Source organism: Thermobia domestica, chromosome 18 (genome assembly GCF_964235325.1).
Source record: "Thermobia domestica chromosome 18, izTheDome1.hap1.1, whole genome shotgun sequence".
NCBI classification, from domain to species: domain Eukaryota; kingdom Metazoa; phylum Arthropoda; class Insecta; order Zygentoma; family Lepismatidae; genus Thermobia; species Thermobia domestica.
Window position 1 is genome coordinate 73,883,847 of NC_137471.1, and position 23,641 is coordinate 73,907,487.

Below are 23,641 nucleotides of genomic sequence, written 5' to 3' on the forward strand. Positions count from 1 at the left end.
GTTCAAAAAGAAACTTTTCAATGAATTGTCCTTTTTTATTTGTCAAGAACGGACTTAATACAGTGCGTAAAACTGATTACATATTACACCAAATTTCTTATAATACTATGCAGAAAACTAGTATTATAACTAACACTCGACATGTTCTATGAAAGCCTAAGGTTTATATAAAGAAGAAAAGTAACATTTTAGAAAAGTAATACAAGTTTTAGATATATATAAATAAAAAACAAATGAAAGGAATTTTTGCGAAAACAAAAGATGGGTAGCATCTTTGACCAAGTGGGGGGTAGTTTAAAAAAAGCGTATATGAACTAGGGATGGACAAAATATATGAACTAGGGATGGGCAATGCAGTATATTCTAGTTTAAAAAAGCGTATATGAACTAGGGATGGGCAAAACCGGTTTTTATAAAAACCGAAAACCGGTTTCTATAAAAACCGAAACCCGAAAAACGACATTTCGGTTTTCTCCAAAACCGGTTGGGTTTTTCACCGAAAACCGGTTTCGGTTTTCTCCAAAACCGGTTCGGTTTTAACCGGAACTGGTTTCGGTGAAAACTTTTCTAAAACACATAAAACTATTTCTGTGGAAATGGGTTCGGTTTCCGGAGAACAACGAAACACCATTCTGGTCAGAAATAGAACAAGTTTTGGAAAAAAACCGGAATCGGTTTTGAAGAAAACCGAAACCGGATCAGGTGAAAAACCGAACCGGTTTTGGAGAAAACCGAACCGGTTTTGAAGAAAACCGAAAAACCGGTTTTTGTGCCCACCACTAATATGAACCTTTCATCAAAAGGAACAATAACAAAAAGAGAGAATCCTGAATACATATTAATCCATATAAACTAAATAAAAAAGAACTCACGAAAAAAAATGACCCCTCCCCCGGTCTTTCTAGGGTTAATAATCTCAGCGGAAACTATGAAAGAGAAACGTTTTCTGCTTATATCTGCCCCGCACCCTTATTCGAAAATAAATACCATACTGCAAATGAGTTACTTTCTCTGTTACCGCGTAACATTTTGTATTACAAAGTATTTCTGTTAATATTTTTATTGGGTGCCATTGATAACAATTAAGTTAATAAGTTTTTAACATTTTACTAAAGTAATAATACTTTTTATTGTTATTTAGTTCCTCAATTTGGAATACAATTAGCAGAAAATCAGCTTCTTCTAGCTGCGATAGAAATTGGCGGTATTTAAGGGACCAATTACGTGCAAGCGTTCGTGATGTCACTAGTTGATTTCAAGATGGCTTGCTGTATAATAATTTAGGATGAAGACAATTCTAATTATCTTCGAGTTTTGCCCAGATGTTTCGGAAGTGAAAATATTTTCTTCTTTAACACGTTAATTAATTCGGTAAGTAGGTAATTTTCATTACATATCATTACATGGTGTGGTCTTGCTGGTTACGAGATAAGCTCTTAAATCTCGAACCAGGGCGTACGTATTAATGGCCATCGTATGGATCACGAGAGCTTGGCTGTGGAATATGAGGTCGAGTGTATATAATAATGGTCGTCTTTCTGCATTAATCCGCAATATTATCGTACGGAAAAATACCGGTTTTATCCAGTGAAGCTCACTAAAATGTTAAAAAAATGAATAAAATCAATATTATCATCGTAATCGAAACCCAGCCTAGCGACGTAATACATTCGTAAATTCACGAGATTAAGATCCTAGAATTTAGTGCAAGGATGGGCATTTATTCCACGAAGCCCCGAATGTTAATGAACGGAAATAACTACTCAAAGATTCCCAATTCCTTGCCGAAAGCATTACTACTTTTGGCTGTTCTGTAGGGTTAAGTTTCTTTTACGGTACTATCCTATTTTAAGGGGCACCCCTGCATTCATGAAATTATCTCTTAGCACGAAATGCACTGCCTTACAAAATATTTCTGATGGTAGGTTTTGCATTACTGGGTGCAGATTGACTAGGTGGCCACAACAAAGCACGAATGGTATCTAACAGTCAAAATATGAGCGAGGGGATGCGTTCGTAGGGAGCAGGCGCGTCAGCGACGGTGAATACGCGGCATAAACGAGGATAGTGGACACTTGTATGATAACTTTGTACACTCCCTTCATATAGCTCTTCACTATGTCCTATGGAGTAAAATAAAAACATTTTCCATTGACAATCGAGCACGCTCGAAAAATATTCCCTTTGATTCCGTTTCGGGAAGGTTCTAGAACACAGGTCCCTCCCAGATGGGCTAGTACCTAGGTTGGTTCCTTTGTGTACCAAAGTTTAATATTTAATTCAGATAGTTTTGCCGAGCGAGCGTGAGCGAGTGCAGGCGGGTTAGAGCCCCGCAGGGCATGTTGTTTTCGGTCTTTATTACAGCTAAATGGGAAGGAGGACCTGTGTTCTAGAACCTTGCCTTCCGTTTCTTTCAAAATAACATTTCACATCATTTATTCTTGCATTACATTTGAAAACGTAATACCATTTTCTGAATATACTCCCCCACAATGGAATAACCTTCCGCCGTTACATCGGACAGATTAAAGGAGATCAATTTTCGCGATCACAACTATTAATGAATATTAATTTCTTACATCATTTATACGGTTTACCAAACATTATTAAGATCATCAAGTCTAGGAGCCTTAGGTGGGCAGAGCTCCCTCGTGGCTAAGCGGTTAGCGTACGCGTTTTTGGCGTGGGAGACCCGGGTTCGATTCCCGGCGGAGCTCATGGGGTTCGGATTTCACGTTAATCAGTAGGTCCGCGTCTCATATAGCCTGCTGAACGGGACGTTGAACTCAAAATAAAGTCAACTCAACTTAGGTGGGCAGGTCATGTAGCCAAGATGGAAGAAAGTAGAAATGTTTTCAGTCTTAACTGGAAAACCAATCGGAAAACGACCATTAGGAAGATCTAGACGCAGATGGGAGAACAATATTAAGATGGAATTCGAGAAATAGAAATACAAAGTAGAAACTGGATCCAGTTGGCTAAGGATAAAAGTCAGTGGAGAACTTGTGTGAACGTGGCATTGAACCTCCGGGTTCCATAGGCCAGAGAGTGAGTGAGTTAATTTCTACCCTTTTCTTATTCTATCACTCACTATGTTCAAAGCAGAGTGAAGCTGGTGCGGTGCGTCCGTAGGGAATAGTGCGGTAGCAACTGTGGAAACTCGCATCAACGAAGATGTGCTTGTAACGTTAGTGTTTGCGGAAAGACACTAGCTGGTACCACTTTTGTATACTTAGTGTATTTGCATGGTCTTTAGATGGGAATAATACTTTGTTAGCATAGTAATGGAGCGAGCTTCTCAATGGTATATCTACGTACTTTAATACATGAATTATTTGTCGCCTACATAAATAAGTTCCGTAAATATTACGTTTCCTTTGTGAATCAGCAAATTTTACCTAGAAATTTTCCAAGAATGACTCCCATATTCTTCTTTTGCACTATTATGCATTTAAAACGCTCTTATGGACCACATACTAACGTCAGCGTGTGATCCCACGTTTGACTTTGTCGGGGGTATTAACAATCTGTTTAGAAACAGAAAGAGAGATTAATGGAAAGAAAATAGCAAGGTTCTAGAGCATAGGTCACCCTGAAAATCCACGACCCAGAGGCCAAGTTAGGTGAATTACGACAAAGTAATTATTAACTAACCAAAATACCACCTTCCAATAATTTACATTATAAAATATCAGTAGGGGCTGAGCCCCACTCACCCCATAAGCATGTATTATTTCAGAATATATGTTATTAGAAGAAATCCTTCAATGCAAGTGGAAATTTGGTTAATTAACAATTTCGAAATTTTATTTTGTCGTAATTTACCCAACTTGCCCTAACAAAACAAAACTAACCGGAACATCAATAACATAAGACAATGCAAAACAATATACCCACTGCGAACAAATGAATTTCAAAGAATACCAGACTAGGACTGGCTCAGGAGAGTAATGCTCCCGGAAGTAGGAACGGAAAACACAGTTCTGATTGGTTGGCGTTATCTATGTCTTGCCACGTTGCGTTCAGACGGCCGTTGTTGTCGGTCCTCGTGGCCGAGTAGGCTAGTGCTATATGCTAGTAACGAAAATCTCTTTTGGCGTGAGTTCAAACCCGGCCCGAGGAAAGTTTTTTAAACTTTTTTTTTACATTTTTATAACACTTTTTAAATTAAAATAATACGAAAATAATACTCAAAAATGTGATTTACTTACTTTTGTGCAGATAAGTTGTAGTAGTAGGAGCGGGTTAGAAGCCCCGCAGGGCTCGTTTTGTTGCCCTTGTACTCCATGATATAAGGCTCGTTTTGTTCCCCTTGTACTAAATGATAGAGATTTTGTGACGAACTTAAAAACAACTGACTAGGATAGCGCGTAAAACAGCTGGCTATAGTAACGCGCGAAAAAACGTACTTCCGGGAGTATTACTCTCCCGAGCGGGTCGTTACCAGACTGTATGTCACAAAAAAAAAAAAAAAAAAAAAAATGTAAACGCATAAAACCTAAACACACATGAATCAAGGAATAGAACACTGAACGAAACTAAAAACATACCTACGCAGAACACATGAGGTGCAAAGCAATATATTGTCACATATAAATACTTCGACAGATTCACACAATACAATCATATACCATGTGTACCGCCAGTGAATAATTCAATAACGACTCCGAATACGAAAACGAAACAATGGAATTTCGAATAAAATAAAAAGCAAATTAAAATATAATTTTTGAGCGTAAAATCAAAGAAATAACAAAAACCTTCATTTATCTGAAATTATAATTAATTAAAATATTATTTTGGGGTCCCGGGTTCGATCTCAGCTGCCGCCACGCGAACTTTGTGGTGGAAAAACACCGTGTGCGTGGGTTTCCTCGGGGTTCTCCCGTTTCCTCCCATTTTCCTGATTCCACCATTTCATCCGTTACTCATTATCACCGTCTCCTTTATGCTAACCGGCATAACCGTCGGACGTAAAACTCAAAGATTTCATTTAATTTTTTACTTTATATATATAGCAATAGACGTACATATAATTAATGTTGTTAAGTAAACAAACATGGTAATGGACTGTTCTAAGATTGAAGTTCAGTGTTCTTAGTGTTTCGTTAATAACATATTTCAACGATTAAAAAAAAAAAAAAAAAAAAAAAGTCCAAAAAACTGGAAGAAAAGAACACAGAAAAGAATATGGAAAGAAAAGCAATCAAAACAAGGTACATAAAATATGTTTCATTCATTCACTCATTTATTGCACGATTACGTGCGTATGAATAAGACTCGTCAAAGGTACAAATATATAAAATACGTAGTAATGATAAATACATACCTATTGAACTAAACTACTGCTTAAATTACATTAGTTTATAAAGGATAGACCAGTGTTCTAGAACCTTTCCAAGGGAATCAGCAGGTCTCGTTTTACATAGCCACGCTGAAAAGGGTAGTTGAAACTCCAATCAATCAATTTTACCTTTAAATATATGACAGTGAGTGCAAGATCACATAGTTGAACTTCAAACAGTAGAGAATAAACGATATTCAGTATTCCGCACATGTATCAACTTTGAATAACTTTTTAGCTAAAATGAAGACAGTAATTAATACATTACACACTCACTAGGAACTGTTTTTGAAAGATTTAGATCAGTGCCTCTCAAGCTTTTTAGATTATGCTGGCCCGAAGACTAGAAAGAAGATGGGTTGAATTCTATTAAAATCTTAACAATACTTTCGGAGCACTCCTGTGAGTCTGTAGGGTGCGACATCATACAATTTAAGGACCAACGTGAAATAACTTTGTTGTTTGCAACTAAGGTATTGTAATCAAATGTCCCGGAAATCCGGGATTGTCCCTATTTTTAACTCTACTGAGGAATCCCGAGAAAAACCTTTCGGGTCGGTTCTCTGTCGCTTTCGTGGTGTTTTTGTAGAATGTTTTATGATTTAAGATACTCTGATTTTTTCACAAAATATTTGGGGAACTCTTCCGAGAAATCTGTTCCTTAAGAATCGATTCATTGAACAATTCAATGAATGAACCAAAGCTTGCTCTGCATTATTTAAAATAATATCAGTACACAACACACACTTTTCATTCTCCGTTTATTTCGGTGCTGGTCCGTCTACGTAATTTAGTGTTCGTTGGCACTTGTAGGAAGAGCATTTTTGTTGATAAAGATCTCGTGGTCAAACGCGTAAAACAGATATGAAAGTTAATACTTTATCTTCAGTACTAGAGGTATTGTGAAATTACAGTACGAATTGTACAAATTTCTATCTCTGCATTATAAAAACATGCGATAGTGTCAATAAGGTAAGAATATTTTTGGTTCTCAGCGTCACGAATTTCTTATTTCTTTTCACATTAACTTAAGGTAATTAGTAATGTTCTAACTAGGTTTATATTAGGGATGGGCAAAACCGTTTTTTCTAGAAACCGGTTTCGGTGAAGACTTTTGGAAAACATATAAAACTATTTCTATGGAAACGGAATCTGATTCCGGAGAACATCGGAAACACTACTCTGGTCAGAAATAGAACCAATTTTGAAAGGAAAAAAAAAAAAAAAAAAAAAACGGAACCGGTTTTGGAGAGGAATTTTTCGGTGAGAAATCTGTTTTTTGAAAATTTTCAAAAACCTGTTTCGGTTTTCTTAAAATCCGAAAACCTCAAAACCGGTTTTGTGCCCACCACTAGTTTATATTCACCTTTGTAGAAATAAATCGCGGTATTTAAAAATTTCCTATTTATATTTGTTCTATTCAAATTTATTCCATAACGGAGTGCGTGAGAATGGGGAGGGGTCCCAGATGTTCATTTCATTCATTTGGTCACCCTAAACTAAAACAGCTTTCAAGAAAATAACCAATGGAATGCTGTTCCAGTTCTACAGACGACATATGTTTTAGTTTTCTGGAAAAAAAAATGTGTGGTGAGGAAGGCAATAACTTGTTGCCAGAACATTCATAATTAGATACTGTTGGCTGCTTTAGGGGGTAAGTTTTTTTTTTTTTTTTTTTTCATGAGCACGGTATAGGTTGTTCACTAGCAATATGAATCCAGTTGACCCTTCCCGCTGGTCTAGTGGCTAGCGCATGTGACTTTGATGCAGGTAGACCAGAGTCCAATTCCTGGTGGGAGAGCACAAAAATTTCGTATTCATTCAGTTTCATCAATCGTTTGTCTCTTTTAGGATAAAGAGCATAACTGTGGGACTTTAAAATAAAATAATAATAATATCTTCATTTCAGTTTTGAGAAGGCAAGTTAAAGGATTTCAGGAACACAGTTTTGAGAAATAGTTCTACTTTAGAAAGAGACGAATAGAGTGCATTAATTCAGTGAATATTATGGGGCGCGGTGGCTCAGTGGTAGAGCGGTCCCCTTCTGTGCTTGGGGTCCCTGGTTCGATCCCAGCTCGCGCCGTGTGGACTTTGTGGTAAACAGACACCGTGCTCGTGGGTTTTCTCGGGTTCTTCCGTTTCCTCCCACTTTCTTCATTCCACCATTTCACTCATTATCACCGTCTCCTTTAGCCTAACCGGCATAAGCGTGGGACGTAAAACTAAAGATTTCATTTCATTTTCAGTGAATATTATTATATGGATTATAAAATCGAGATATGTAAGATGAGCGGGACGTGGTTCTCATGGGAAATACGTACGAGATATGGAGCTCCCTCGTGGCTAAGTGGTGAGCGTACGCGCCTTTGGCGTGGAAGACCGGGGTTCGATTCCCGGTGGGAGCTCATGTGGTTCGGATTCCAAGCTAAGCTGTATGTCCATGTCTCATATAGCTTCGCTGCTTAAAGGAACGCTAAAGTAAAAAAACAAAATGTACGAATTGTGCATATAAAATTCTGTTGTGTGGTTAAGGAAAGCTGGCGTTTGATAGTTGCATGTGTGCTGTATACCAAATGAGAGTGAGGACTGTTCACCAATCACTGCAACATTGTTTCACGCCGTTTCTAGGCAACCAAGGTTACTAACTGCGGGGTCATTCCATGTCAAGGGGACAGGGTGTCCCAGCTCAACCATTTCCAAAGAATGAAATTTAGTGTGAAGGTTCTACATTTTCTTTGATGGTTATGTGCCAAATTTCAGTTGAATACCTGCTTTGGTTGCCTGTATATACCTTTCAAAGAGAGACACATTTACCTTCACTCCTCCACGTGCAAAACTGCTATGTTTGTCAGCATTTTTGAAATTTCAACTTAAAAAGTTCGAAAATTGCACCCTGTAGCATGGATACCCGCTATTTTGAATAATGGCCACCATTTTAAAATTTTATGCCGCCAAAATATATACAGCTAATTTAATCTCTCGTGCTTCTACTTTGAACATTTTAACTTGAAAGACCGAAAACTGCACTTTGTAGCGTGGATATCCCAGGGTTTGAAAAAAAAAAACGATTTAAAAAAAAATTGCCCAACCCACTTGGGCCCATGTGGGTTTTTTCGGGTTTAATTGTTTTTTTTTTTTTTTTTTTTCGAAATATTTCAATGTCTTTGGGGTGAAAGTGTTAAAATGTGATTTATATTTTAAGATTATCATTGTCACAACCTGCAACTATTTTCTATGCACTGCTGTTTTGAAAAAATGGCCGCCATCTTGAAATTTTACGTTAGATCGCTGCCAAAATATATACACCTAATTTAGAGTGTCTCGTGCTTTTATTCTAAAAATTTCAACTTAAAAGACCGAAAATTGCGCTTTGTAGCGTGGATACCCGCTATTTTTCTTTATATATATATATATATATATATATATATATATATATATATATATATATATATATATATATATATATATATATATATATATTTAAAAAAAATATTGAAATTGTACGTTGGTATGCCGCCAAAATCTATACTGGAAATTTAGTGTGTCTCGTGCTTGTACCCTGAAAATTTAAACTTAAAACATCGAAGGGGGTACCCTGTAGTATGTGTGGTACAAGCAAACGAAAGAACAAATGTAGATCGAATCATCTCAGAAGCCTCAGTGACGTTTGCCAAATATGAACACCAAATATATTAATTTAACAGCGTAAAATAAATGGTTTTATTCGTTGAAAGGCATTTTCGACATTTTGTGCGTTCAATTAGGGGGAAATTCCCGAGTATTTGTTGCAAGACGTTTCTTTCCAGAAAATTAATTTAAAACAATTAACAGAGATATAAATCATTTTTTATAAAGTAAATGTTTCAAAATGTCTTAAATGAAATTAAATATCTTCCGGCGTAAAATAAATAGTTTTATTGTTGAAGAATTCAATTCGATGCTTTGTGCATTCAATTGCGGGAATTTCCCGAGCATTTCTTTCGCGACTTTTTTCCCCCTCAAAAATCCAGCTTTCTTTACTGTACATTGAAACTTCCACTCCACTAGTACGGAAGTTTGAATTCAGCACTTGAAGTAGTACCGTAAATGCGGGCTACTTGGACCCTTAAGGGGCTACTTGGACCCATACCAAAAACTCGTTTAAAGTCCCATATGCAATGCAATAATGAGTGAGTTCAGAGTTAGATCCGTTAGATGGGGTCATAATGCAGGCGTACACACATTGAAACTAGTTCTGTGGTAGGCTACGATTGAGCAGCATTGGTGAGAAAGGTCGTTGACGAAAAGAGTGTATTTATTGAGCGCCAAACTTTTATGTGCGGACACTATTTGCAAGGAAGTGGAACCAATGCTAAGTAAACACATAAGTAGTTACATATAGGTTAATGAAACTGACATGGTAAACTTTTTCATATACAATAAGATGTGTGCGTAATTGCATTATACAGTATATGAAGTGTGTACATATGACCTGGAAAACATGGATATTTTGTCCCACATCTTTTGTTATCTTTATCCTACCCCATCCTTTGTTATCTTTATCAATGAAAAATAAAGGTCTGTTGTCACGTGTCACACAAGTAAGGACTTTTCATTGTTTCCTTAAGGATACCGGTACAAAATGATACATCAATATAAAAGATTGCCTTCAGGTCGAAAATATGCTGATTTTTCATAACAGCTTGAAGAATGTTTACCAGCAATTCACTTCGGGGAAAATGTCGCGAAAAGAAACAGAAGCTCACTTCAAGATAAGTCGTTCCACCATAGAAAGAAGATTAAAGAATAGGTCAAGGCAGAATCCGGACCATCTGAAAGTGTTCACTGAAGAAGAAGAATTAGCCTTCGCTAGTCATCTTGATAAAGTTTGTGATTTCGGATTTCTCGTTAATTAACTTGATTTCAGATTTATTGTGAAGTCCTATTTAGCCATGCATGGGAGAACTGTCATTGCTTTCTAAGACAATCTTCCCAGTCAAGATTGGGTGAAGTTATTTTAGAAACTGCACCTCCAGTCAACGACTAGATTCGCTGCTAATATAGATAGGGCTCGTGCAGCTGTAGAAGAAAACGTAATCAGCTATTACAGTCATTATATTTGATAGTGCCTCTTAATATGTTCTCTTTGTGGTTTGCAGTAAATAAAAAGTGTTGTTCTTGGAACACCTACGTCCTACTTAGTCTCAGAGCAGATTTCAGTGGTTTTCTGTAGGAAAATATGGGGGTGGGTTCAAGTAGCCCGAACGTGAGTCTTACTTGGACCCATTTTTTACAATAATCGCCTGTGTTTTGTTTTCAATATATGTAACTAAAACTGTCCTGGATATGTACAATAAAGCCTGTAGTTCCACTTAATATGGGTTATGACAATAAGTTTGGAGTTTTCGTGGATGAAAACAGGCCGAAAGAACGAATTTATTGCAAAATTGGGTCCAAGTAGCCCGCGTTTACGGTAAATGTTACGTAGTTTTCGGAACTCTGAGCATTAAGCTTCTTAAATTTGACAAGAATTTTTACGCTATTGTTGGTGTTGATTCTAAAGAATGCTTACTTGAAGAGTACCAACAAATAACTGAACTAAACTGTTATTGTTGGAAAACTAAATTTTACTGAAGAATACTTGTGCTACCATCAAAGGTAAGAAATAATACTTTTACTAATGCACTATATATTTACTGATAGTACCGGCACATATGGCTTTAAACTCGTCAAACGTATGAGGGATAGCCGAGTCGGCGAGCACACTACTTACGGAAAGTATTTTCTAAAATATAAAATTGCATTCTAAAACATAAAATTGCATTTTTTTTCAAATAGGCTATAAGCATAATCCATACATTAATTCAGTGCATTCAAAACTTTATAAAGGTCTTATGTAGAATGTTGTTGTATACCTTAACTTGAAAGCATTTAATTCGCCCGAGGAAAGTCCAGAATCTGATAAAAATCACTTTCAATGTGATCACCTTAGTTGTAGCAATAATATATTAAGAAAAAGCTCAAAATCCAGGTGGATCCAACCCTGAGATATCCGCTACTTTGAAAAAAAAAGAAAAGAAAGGGCGCCATTTTGTAATTTTACGTTGGTATGCCAAAAAGCTCTATACAGAAAATTTAGTGTGTCTCCAGCTTATCCTGAAATTTAAAAGACTAAAAGTTGAACACTGTGTGGTACAGGCACACAAACGAACAAATGTAGATCCAGGAGCCTGTGACGTTCGCCAAATATGAATACCAAATAGCGATATTAATTTAAGACATAATTCATCAAAATGTATTATATGAAATAAATATTTTTCAATGTAAAATAAATGGTTTTATTGTTGAAGTTCACTTTTGGTGCTTTGTGCGTTCAAGTACGGGAATTTCCCGATCACTTGTTGCAAGACAGTTCTTTCCTGAAAATTAATTTAAAACAATTAACAAAGCCTATAATTCATATTTTATTAAAGTAAATGTTTCAAAATGTCATAAATGAAATTAAATTTCTTCCAGCGTAAAATAAATACTTTTATTGTTGAAGTATTCACTTCCGATGCCTTGTGGTTTCAATTGCGGGAATTTCCCGAACACTTCTCTCATGACGGGTTTTCCTTGAAAATGCAGCTTGCTTTACTGTCCATCGAAACTTCCATTAATACTGAAGTTTGAATTCAGCAGTTAAAATAGTAAGCGTTATGTAGTCTTGGGAGCTCCTAGCATTAAGCTTCTTAATTTTGACAAGAATTTTTACGCTATTGCTGGTGTTGATTCTACAGAATGCTTATTTGAAGGGTAGCAACAAATGACTGAACTGAACTGTTGTTGGAAAACCAAATTTTACTGAAGACTTTTGTTACCGTGAAAGTCTGTATGTAAAAAATAATACTAATGTATTTACATATTTACTGTTGGTACCGGCACCTATGATCTTAAACCTGTCAACGTATGAGGGATAACGTCCCTCGGCGGCGCCGAGTCAGGAAGCACACTGTTCACGGAAAGTATTTTCTAAAATACAAAATTGCTTATTTTACTTCAAATATACTATAAGCATAATCCACACATTAATTTGTTCTATAAGTATCTCAAACTGAGTTTTTAAAATTCATTCATTCAGTGCTTTCAGAACTTTATAAAGGTCTTATGTTGAATGTTGTTGACTACCTTCACACGAAAGCATATAATTCGCCCAAAAAATGTTCAAAATCTGATAACAATAACCTTCAGTGTGATCACCTTAGTTGTACCAATAATATACCAACAGAAAGATCAAAAACCCAGGTGGGTCCAACCCGAAAAAACCCGGGCTGGGCCCATTTGCGCAATTCCTGGCAGTAAGTAATAGGAGCTTTACAAAGAGTGAGTGCGGAGCTGCTTTATCTGGGGCCCCAGTACGTTTCACCATCGATTGTTACGGCTCTGATTATTACACAAAACTTTTGAGAATTTACACAAATTGATGTCGGAATTTCAGGAATCTTATCCAGTATGTTAAGTTAAAAAAGAAAAAAAGAAGAAAAAGAGAAATTTAATATGCTACCAGCATCGCATTTAAAAGAAAGAAAATCTTTAAAAACAAAAAGAAAACCTGACCAATGCGTGATTATAAGGTAAATAGCTTTAATTTAATCCTGAGGACGCCAAAAGATTTAAGTTTACAATGGAAGAAAAGGAGCGAAAAAAAATGTCAAACGTCTGCCTTTTTTTTAAAGTCTAACGTCCCATGATTATGCACCGAAGCTAAGGGAGATGGTGATGATGGGATGGATGATAATAGTGAAATTATGAAACGAAGGAAACGGGAAAACGCCGAGAAAACCTCATAGGCGCACATGGTGTCCGTCCCTACTAGTTATATATACAAGGGCGGATCCAAGGAGGGGGGCTAAGGGGCTATAGCCCCCCCCTTGACGCTCAGGTTTACACTGGATAAAATGGGCTTCAATTCAGCTTTACACTGGATAAAACGGCAAATTATGGTTTAGCCCCTCCCTTGATCATATCCTGGATCCGCCACTGTATATATATATATATATATATATATATATATATATATATATATATATATATATATATATATATATATATTACGTAAAGAAATCGAGGAAATAACTTTTCTTTTAAATGCCTAGTTTTTTTTTTTAATAAAATTTACAGTTTCCATCAATATTCCCATCTTTTAACGACTTTGAAAGTAAAATATCTTTTATACACAAGGTATTCTCTGTTTTTGGTTCACACACAATTCTCATCTTATAATTTTGCACAAATGTAAATAATTTATGATAAATTCCGCCAACTAAACTATACATCACTTCAACTAAATGCGCTTTCAGTCACCTCGATCTAGCGATTTCTAGGGCTAGCCTCCCTAACCGTGCGTCGCTTGTTTAATGACATTGTTAGTATTTTAAACCTCTTCCCAGAGATCGGACAACAGCAAACCTACAAGTGACCCATTACAATATTTTGTGAAAATAATTAGCCGGAGTTGAGTGTGCAATAATAGGTACATCACAAGTATATTTTGTATATGTCACATATTATGAGATCTTAATTAGAAGAATTTAAAATTTACAGTTTGCTGGAACATAAAATACAGTTTAGAGGAAAATAATAAAAAGAGAAGAAAACTGTTTCATAAATTTTCATGTGTTTTTCGAGTACAAGAGATTTACATTAGCAAGAGTTTTCATTGTTCAATTGGACACATGCAGTAAATGAAAACTTACATTGTGAGAGGAAACAAGAGTTACATACGCTTTATCCTGAGCTACCGACGAAGGTGACAACATTTGCTGAAACAGTATACAACATTTACCGGAAATTCATGTTGTCCTGTCTTTGCTACCTCTTAGTAGGATGGGTTATACTTACAAAAAAGTCCTGTCTTCCAATCACAGATCGTAATATTTTCATGGAGTTCACGCTGCATTTTTGTTGAAATACGGTGGTTGACCTTGATCTCAGCTGGTGAAAGGATTTTATCTTAGTGGCCAGCAGTAAAAAATATTTTATCTCGGGAGTTTCACAAATGAGACCATAAGTTAGGCCGAAACGATTGATGTTTGAGAAATGGTAGCATTGCATTTTCTAGTCCGTGTGTCATTACCATTTGAGAAGTTATTAAAGCTGTTTCAGAACGAGGAACCACTAATTTATGCACTTCTTGTAGAAACTTGCACTCCTGACAAGAGTTTGTTGGGTCACTACGTAAACAACAGTGAGTTTAGTTCCATCTCTGCTCAAGAATTTATTCACACAAAATTTACAAGTGCAAATCGAGAATTAAATAATACTGAACTGAAAGTAGTGTCAAAATAAGGAAACATAATCTAGATAAAATTAAAACTGGAAACGCAGCCTGTTTTCATGCATGGAGTGAGATTGTATCTGAAAACCACTGAACATTCGTTTCCAAAATTCATTGAAAATCCTGAGAGACAGTTTTAAGTTATCATAACTTATGTGAAACATCGTCTTCTCAGCTATTACTACACTTGCATAATCTCTTTCTTTAGTTTCATCTTTGAGTGAAGATTTGATTTCTGATGAGTGCAAGATACTACAAAGTAAGCAAATGCAAGATTACTTTTTTCTTTTGGAGAAGGTCTAAAGAATGATGAAGATTTCTCAAACAAGGAGGCAGCACATGAAATTCCCTGTGTGCCTCCAGAGAGAAAAATAATCTGTGAGCAAGTACCTTGATAATCTGTGAGCAAATATTACTGTTAATAAATATATATGTCATATGCAAGTTACGGAACCTCTTCACATTTACTAAAAAGGAGTTCAGGTATGTAACCATAGGTAGAAAGGGTGAATACTAGTGACTTTTTTTTATCAGGAATTCCTACATTTTTTAATCGTTACAAGACACCTGAATCTCTCTATTACATTACAATTAAGACGTAGTGTAAGTAATAATTATTTACAAATTACACAAATATGCGTCAAATTATATCGTTAAACAAACCTGTTCTATTTTTCCTGTCATTGCTTATAGTTTATACTATGTTGTTAATAATGCACTTTTTTTTTAAAAAAAATATTAATACCTATTTTGCAGGCCCATCGATGTAGACTCAATTTAGAGAACGTTTTACAATGACAGAGGCTGAAGCGAAGCTTTCTTTCGGGAATGAAGATGGACAAGTGTTTACGTATAAGTTACCCAATGGAACTCATGTTCTCATACACGAACAGCAGCCCTCTACGGAATTTTGCATTACAGCCAATAAGGATGAATTTGGAATGATTCCTGTTCTGCTACTGGAAGATGGTCAAATTGCTTGTATGTATTTGTTGGTTTATATACTCTCATATAGTGGATCATCTAGATTAAAGTTTTTGTTCCGTTTTATCCCTTTCTCCTTTTCTCTCACTCAGTATCTCATGGTTCATATTGACCTTGAAAGTCAAAGAAGGTCCGGGAAAGCTTCTATACTACAGAAGAGTCAGGAAATTTTTCATAGCTACCTCTAGAAAATATGAAGAAGGCCTCGAAGAATAATAAATAAAATAATAAAAAATAAAAATAAAATGAAAAACTCAAAAAAGAAAATTTTCTTTAGAAAAAGGTTGAGGGGCACTGAAAGATGCTAAAACTTAAAACTAAAAGAAGAAGAAGAAAATAAATAAATAAATTTAAAAAATCATGCTACAGAATTAAAAACATATAAGTTAGGTTTGTTAGTGGCAGATAATTAAAAAGATATGCCAAATTGTGATATATATATATATATATATATATATATATATATATATATATAGGGTGAGTCAAAAAGGGCTTTATAATTTTGAAAGCATACAGGAATTTATTGAGGTTACTCATAGGAACGAGAGAGGTGTCAATTTGTAATAAAACACTTAAAGTTTAACATGAAAGTCTCATTTTGGTTCAATGTGACTGACGTTGGTGATGCGGCAAACATCTCGGCGGAACTCAATTTCTTCCCATACTCGTTCCAGTTATCGGGCGTAACTTCTGCAACGGCAGCGTAGATGCCTTTTGTCAAGTCTTCAGGATTGCTTGGTAGGGGGGAACATACACTTCACCTTTAACAAAACTCCACAGGAAGAAATCTATAGGTATTAAGTCAGGAGAACAAGGTGCCCATGCAATTGGACTGCACGCTTCGCACCAGTGAAAGTCGCCATTTTAAGAATGCAATACGGTGGCACTCACGGTGATGGAATGTGGTACTGCGGCACTACGCAAATCAAACTTGTTTTGTTACAAATTGACACCTATATTGATTCTCTAAGTTCTTTCAATACATTTTTATATGATTTCAAAGAAGTTAAGTTTATTTTTGACTCGTCCAGGATATATAAGCGGCTCGGGCGAATATAATGTTATCTCACATTTTCTAATTTTCAAGTAAAATGGCAGAGAAAGTTAACCATTTCCATGCAATTCATTGCAATGACACATACCAAACAAGCTGCTCTTGCCATCTGCAATTATATTTCCGAAGTTAAACTACGTATTTGTCTTTTGTTCTATCGCAACGCATTCCACCTCCTAACTCAATTTCACCGGAAGTGACGCTTACCATTATATTCGCCCGAGCCGCGTATATGTTTACTTGTTTACGTTTATGAGTGTATTCAGAAAACCAAGATTTTCAAGGTATTGCTAGTGTATAATTATTGTTTGGTACTTATGTTTATTGTTTTCCAAATACAGAAAGTTTGACTTGTAGTAAGTATTTACAGTAAGTAGTATATGTAAAAAAATAAATAAATAAAATAAAATAAAAAGGGGAGCGAGCGTTGGACGGTTATTGGGGGAGGATGCCAATTATTATTATTATTATTATTATTATTATTATTATTATTATTATTATTATTATTATTATTATTATTATTATTATTATTATTATTATTCCATAGTGATAAATGTTAGTGTTCGCGGATAAAAGAAAATTTACTTAGTTATGAAAATTCAGGAAAATCAATACCAAAATTTCAGTGTGAAACCTGTATATACAGTGAAACGTATTTGTTGCTGACAGCCATTAGCTTCATTTGCAAGATAAGATAAGTGGCTAATTTACACAAAAAGACAGATCACAAGTTATTTTTAAACAAGAAGGTAATATCAGTAACACATAAAGAGTGCAAAATTGAATGATTGTCTCGGTTTAATCATTCACACCTACAGAGGATCTGATGCCCTCTTTTCCTTAATATATAAGGTAATATCGAGTTTAGTTTCTCGTGACTTCATTTGAGTAATTTTATTTAATCTTATGAAGTATGCATACTAGTAAGAAACCGTAAGTAATTTACGTTATATATATATCTTATGTTAGTTATTGATGCTTTGCAAAGGAATATTTCAATTTATAAGAATGGTTGCTCATTCTAGCTTTGGATCTAAGTATAACTTAAAATAAAATCTGACCAAAGCAAAGTGAGTATTAGTAATCTTAGTTACTGATATTTTGCAAGGAGATTTAATTCATACTAATGTTTCTCACTCTATGTTTTGGATCTTCATCATTATTATAGGTATTCGGCCATTATTGGCAGTTCAGTTGCCGCAGCTGAAAAGCTTCCATGCTTCACGGCCTTCTGCTAACCGTTTCGTTTTCTGTTTTGATATGGTACATCAATTGTAGCCTCCTTCGCTCTCTCCGTCTCTTTTTTTTTTGTTACCATATCCTCTAGCACGTCCCTCATGATACAGTTCCTTCTTAGCCAATGTCTCAACCAGTTTCTCTTCATCTTCTCATTAACATTTAAAGCTGTTCTTTTCTCCCCTACCATTTCTAACAGTCTCTCATTCGTTTCCCGCTCGACCCAACTAATTCTCTCCATTCTTCTCCACATTCACATTTCGAAATAAATGTTCTGTAACCCGTGGTTTCATAGCCGTTTTGTGTTCGCGATAACCTACTACTAACATTACTTCTGCAGCCTGCTGTATCCAAAGTTTCATATGCTTCCACCGTCTGTTACTACCTGTACGTATTCTTTCCTCGTTTGAGTTATTTTTCTTTGAATTTTTTTTAACGAAAACACTTCTTTCTTTCTCGTTTTTCAACTTTTCAGTGTTCAACATTTTGTTGCCCTTTTCTGCTGTCAACATTTATCAGTTGAATATTCATTTCGGCCAGCACAAGGCTATGATTAGAGAAAATGTCACCCCGGGGAGGATCTTTGCATTTTTCAAGCTGTTCTGATACCTGTCCGAAATCATAACATAGGCTATCTGATATTTTCGGCCATCTATTGAGGATTTCCAGGTATATCTTCTCTTGTGCTGATTGAACCAAGTGTTACCAATTACTAGCGAATTCTGTCTACAGAAATTAATCAGTCACTCCACTTTTTAACTTCTTTTGCTTAAACCATATTTTCCTACGACACTACCTTCCTATTTTTCTCCTACAACTGCATTGAAATCTCCCATTACAATTACGTATGCACTCCTGTTCTTCTTGTCTTTAATTTCTTCTATTTTTTCATAATTTTCCTCTACTTCAGTTGTATGCGAAGTCGTCGGTGCGTATGTCTGTATCACCACTAGGTTGTTCTTTTTCGCCTTAAGTCTTAACATCATAATACTATCATCAGCACATTCTATTTTCACTACTTTCTATTTTAAGCGCTTACCAAGAATTATTCCTACATCATTATGACGCTGTTTTCATTGCGTGAGAAAACATTCTATATCCTTCGCTGTTCAATACCCATTACCTTCCCATCTAACTTAAAAAACTCCTATCAAATGTAGATTATTTTATTTCCTTTCTTCTTTAAGATTTTCTAATTTCCCGCTCTGTAACATATATCGTATGTTCCATGTCCCTATACTAAGCATTTTGCTTTTCCTTGTTTTTCTTCCCCACATTGTTACTTTCTCGTCCAATAGTCTTTCCCAAGATATGCCCGTTTTGGAGATCCGAATGGGGGAAATTTTACCTCCGGAACTGAACTAGATTTTGACCTGCTGCGAAAGACCATTGTACATATGTTCTATATTAGGAAAAACCGAGTGATGATTCTGGTTCCCCGTTGCTTTCCACTTTTGGATCTACATATGACTTAAAAATAAAATCTGATCAAAGCATACACCTAATATTATTAATATTAGTTACTGATACTTCGAAAGGAGACTTAATTTATAAGAATGCTGTTTACTTTATGTTTGGATCTACTATGTCTTAAATAAAAATATAATCTGACCAAAACAAACAAGGTATGTCTTTTGTCTTAATTCTCTTATCATTGTTAACCTGCAGGTAGTCATGTATATCTTAACCAATTACAAGGAGAAAGTGATGATATGTTGAAAAATGAGATCCAAGTTGTCGAGAGTCTACCGGAAGATCCATTACCCAATACAAATACTGCTGCCAACATAGCAGCCGCTGATTCAATTCCAAGCATGCCTGAACTGTCTGCTCATAATTTTCTGGCAAGTAATCAAACTAACTCAAATCTTGATTTGAGTTCAATAGAGACAGCTACTAAAAGTTTAACAGAAAACATTCTAAATGTGACAACAGAGTCGCAAGGTTCACAAGCTATTGCAACGTTAGAAAATGATGTAGTTTTCCAAAACTTAGATGATTTTGTGGATGTAGTAACTACATATAAATGTAGAATGTGCCCATTCACAGCACCGTGGAAGCAGGATTTGGCAAAACATTTTAAAACCACACATTGTCAGGTATGTAATCCTTAATTGATTCATTTAACTAGCTTTTGATTTAAAATGTTTAGAATTATGTATGTGTAGTTGTTAAAAGAAAATACAGTACTTACCGGCGTATAAGACTCATTTTCCCTTTAAAAAGCGTCGTATACACTGATACAGAGGACTATGTCAGTTTCAATAAATTTTCTGAGTAATAGTTTAGCAGTATTAATGGTTAAAAGGAAGATAGTATTTGCCAGCGTATAAGACACACTTTTTCACTTTGAGAATAGGTTCAATAATGGAATGCATGTTATACCCGAATACAGATAATTGTGTTATATCGTTTCAATAAGTTTTTCCAAGTAATTGTTAAATAATATTAACCTTTTTAAGTTTTAGTGCCTATTTTCAGTTTATAGTCTTCGTTATCGGATTAAAAAGTACCAATAAAGCTTTTTTATAAAGCATTGGAGGCATTGCAGAACACATTACGTATGGTTTCACGCTTTTCTGCATCGAGACATAGAGTGTGATGACGTCATAACTTTAAAAATATTTTTTATGACTTTTTTTTGAGGGCTTACTTTTGCACGTAGAAGATTAAAATTTTGCACACACATTCAGTGCCCTCCTTAGTATTTTTCAGATCTCTGCGTTAAAAAAAGGGGGGTCCAGAGGGACAAAGAACATTTTTTTAAAACAAAAAATCCTTTTTTTTTTTTTTTTTTTTTTTTTTGCGAATTTCCCATCTCAGATACATGATGGAGATGTGTGAATGGTACCGTTTGAAAGGCTGTTCTATTCTGAAGAGAATGAGGTATGAACCATGATCCTAGGATAAATAGGGACGATGCTGTAGCCGCTTGACTGAAAGTCTATAATTTACCCCCAAAAAGACATAATTTAAAAGAGTTAATAGTTAAAAGGAAAATAGTATTTGCCGGCGTATAAAACGATTTTTTTGAGAATAAGTCCAGATATGGAATTTTTCCGAGTAATTGTTAAATAGTAATTAATAGTTAAAAGAAGATATTATTTGCCGGTGTATAAGACCCCATCTGTTTTATTTGACCCTACTTAGAAATTAAAATATAGTGCTTTAGAGTATTGGTTCCCAACCAACGTCGCGTAGTCCCATAGGGTGTGTCACGAAACTTTATATACAGGGTGAACCTAAAAGATGTGCACAAACTCTGGGAGGTGATTCGTGACATCAAAAGAAGATAAAAAGTCCTCTTGCATATGTCGAATTCCACGTCATGTACGAGTGACAGGGATGCCAACTTGGAATGGAAACTTCAATGGTAACGATTGGAACGAAACAGAAAGATATACACATACTTCGGGAGGTGATTCGTAACATCAGAAGAAGACAAAAAGTCCTCTTGCATGTTATTAAATTTTGCGTCGTGTACGCTGTGCACACCTTTCCATTCCGTTCCAATTGTGTCTTTGTGGTAAAATTATGGAATTTCCGCTAAAATGCTACACAAAATGCATAACAGTACATTGAAATATCCGCGATACTTGGAAATTGTCAAATGATGTTTTTTGCTGAATTTCTGTTACTATAGAATATTTTATGTAGTAGAAGTGGCTCATTTGATTAATTTATTCATGATATACAGTATTTCATATATTGTGAATGTGCTGTTTCTTGGGTTTATCAAGATTAACGTGAAACTGAAATCAAAAGTAACATGCTCATTTTAGGCTGTTGTTCCGGAAATGTTCTTTATATCTTCTTATTCTTGTGTAGTTAATAAATTTCTAAAAATAAATAAATAAACTAAATGAATAATGCACAGATTTCACGCTGTGGTAGTTTGTTAGTTAATTAATGTATTATTTGCTTACAAAAGATTGATTGGCTGGCTTGGAATTTAGCGTCCCTTTCGCCACCAAGGCTATATGAGACATAGACTTATAGTTTAAGGTGGATTCCAAACCACTATTATAAGTTCAAATTTTAAGGCTCTTCTACTTGGAGTCGAACTCGGGATTCCGTGCGCCAAATGTAGGCGCGCTAGCCACTAGACCAGCGGGAAGGACTAAATCATACTAAGAAATGTTTTATTATCCATACATAACATCATATTAATTATAAAATATTGATTTGTGTTTTACAGATGGTTGCAGATTCGCTCAGTTTAGGAGACGGTAAAGATAAGAATTTCGAAGCCATTCAAATTAACAATAATCTTCAGGAAGGTAAATACCAATGCTATAAAGAAAAACTAACGTGTAGATTGGTGTATAAGCTATAAAATGTTAGTTTTGTATCTGTAAGAGAATCTTGCACACTTAATTAAAAGTGAGCAGCCTCAATTTCAGTCACCTTTATTTTTTTGATGGTAAATAAAAAATAGCAGATATAACTAGGACGGACATTTTAGACTGGCCATTCAACATAAGTAACAAGAATTTTAAGGAAAAAATGGATCAAAAGATTGAGATCTTGGCCAATAATTAATTTTACACTGCACAGAAAAGAATTTTAGGAATGATAAAAAAAATTATCGAGAGATTGCGACATTGGCCAATAACTTAATTAGTTTTTGTATCAGGGGCCACAAATATTTGAATGACCCCCAAATCGAGTTTTCGTATTTTCTACGGAATAAGCACATCCTACTGAGTTGAGTGATAGTTTGGATTTGGCTGTACTGTATGTAGTTCTGCAGATGTAAGGCTTACAAGAAAATTTTTGATTGAAATATATTGGATCTTTTGATCCAAAAATGAAAAGGGAAATATACGAAGTACTAAATAAACATGCAACATAATACAAGTATATAACCTTACATCATTTGTATTATAGACTCAAAAGTTAATTTGTAGAAAAAAAAAAAAAAAGAAAAAAAAGAAAAGAAGAGGCATTTTCACTACTAAAAGTATCTTTCTTTGATGCTATTTCGTTAAATTGAAATGGAAACTTGCACAAGAAAAATGTCTTAACGAAGACAAGTTTTCTTAATACGTGAGGTTATGAGGTCTTGATGTGGCATGGTATAAGTTAGAAGTTAAATATAATTATTCGCAAGTAGCTATGTAGCAGAGGATGGGTACCCCCCTCTTTTATTTATTTATTTATTTATTTATTTAGAAACGCGTTTCCATACTCCTTTAAAAATTTTCCAAATCATGGTTCACCATAAAAATAATGAAAATACGTGAAGAAAATGCAACTTCACTGCGTAATACGGCGTTGGACCTCCACAAGCCTGATAAATAGCCATAATTCTTCACAGAATGCCAGCGCATATATCATGAATGGTTTTCAGAGAAATATTGTACTATTTCTTATGAGTGCGACACGCATTTCCGTCAGCAAAAATGAGAAGGACACCTGCTCCGGACTCAAAGCTCCAGAACTGACCACAGGCGTTCAATAATAGTGAGGTCGGAGGATTGGGCGGGTCAAGAGAAGCGTTATAGTTCATCCCAATGTTCATCAAGTCACGTCTTAATAGCTCCAGCAGTTGACGCATTGTCATCTTGGAAGTTAGGGTTATTAACCGGAAACAGCTTCTGGAGTATAGGATGCTAGGGTATCTATTGATCAGGAAAAATCAGGGAGGTCAGGGAATTTGTATGGTTGGAGAAAATGTCAGGAAGTTCCATTATGAACAAGGAAAAGTCTTTACTCAGGAATGTGG

General features: G+C 35.3%; 1 protein-coding gene across 1 annotated transcript in view; it reads left to right on the forward strand.

Annotated features, from left to right (window-relative positions):
• The first annotated feature begins 1,213 nt into the window (after positions 1–1,213).
• The window catches only part of LOC145675671 (uncharacterized), a 42,837-nt gene continuing 20,409 nt past the window's right edge, over positions 1,214–23,641 (forward strand). Inside the window, exons 1-4 of the mRNA XM_081746256.1 lie at positions 1,214–1,371; positions 15,396–15,620; positions 19,582–20,012; positions 22,112–22,193. Of these exons, the coding sequence (XP_081602382.1) occupies positions 15,434–15,620; positions 19,582–20,012; positions 22,112–22,193 (700 nt within the window). The 5' untranslated portion in view covers positions 1,214–1,371; positions 15,396–15,433. The remainder of the gene's footprint in view (positions 1,372–15,395; positions 15,621–19,581; positions 20,013–22,111; positions 22,194–23,641) is intronic.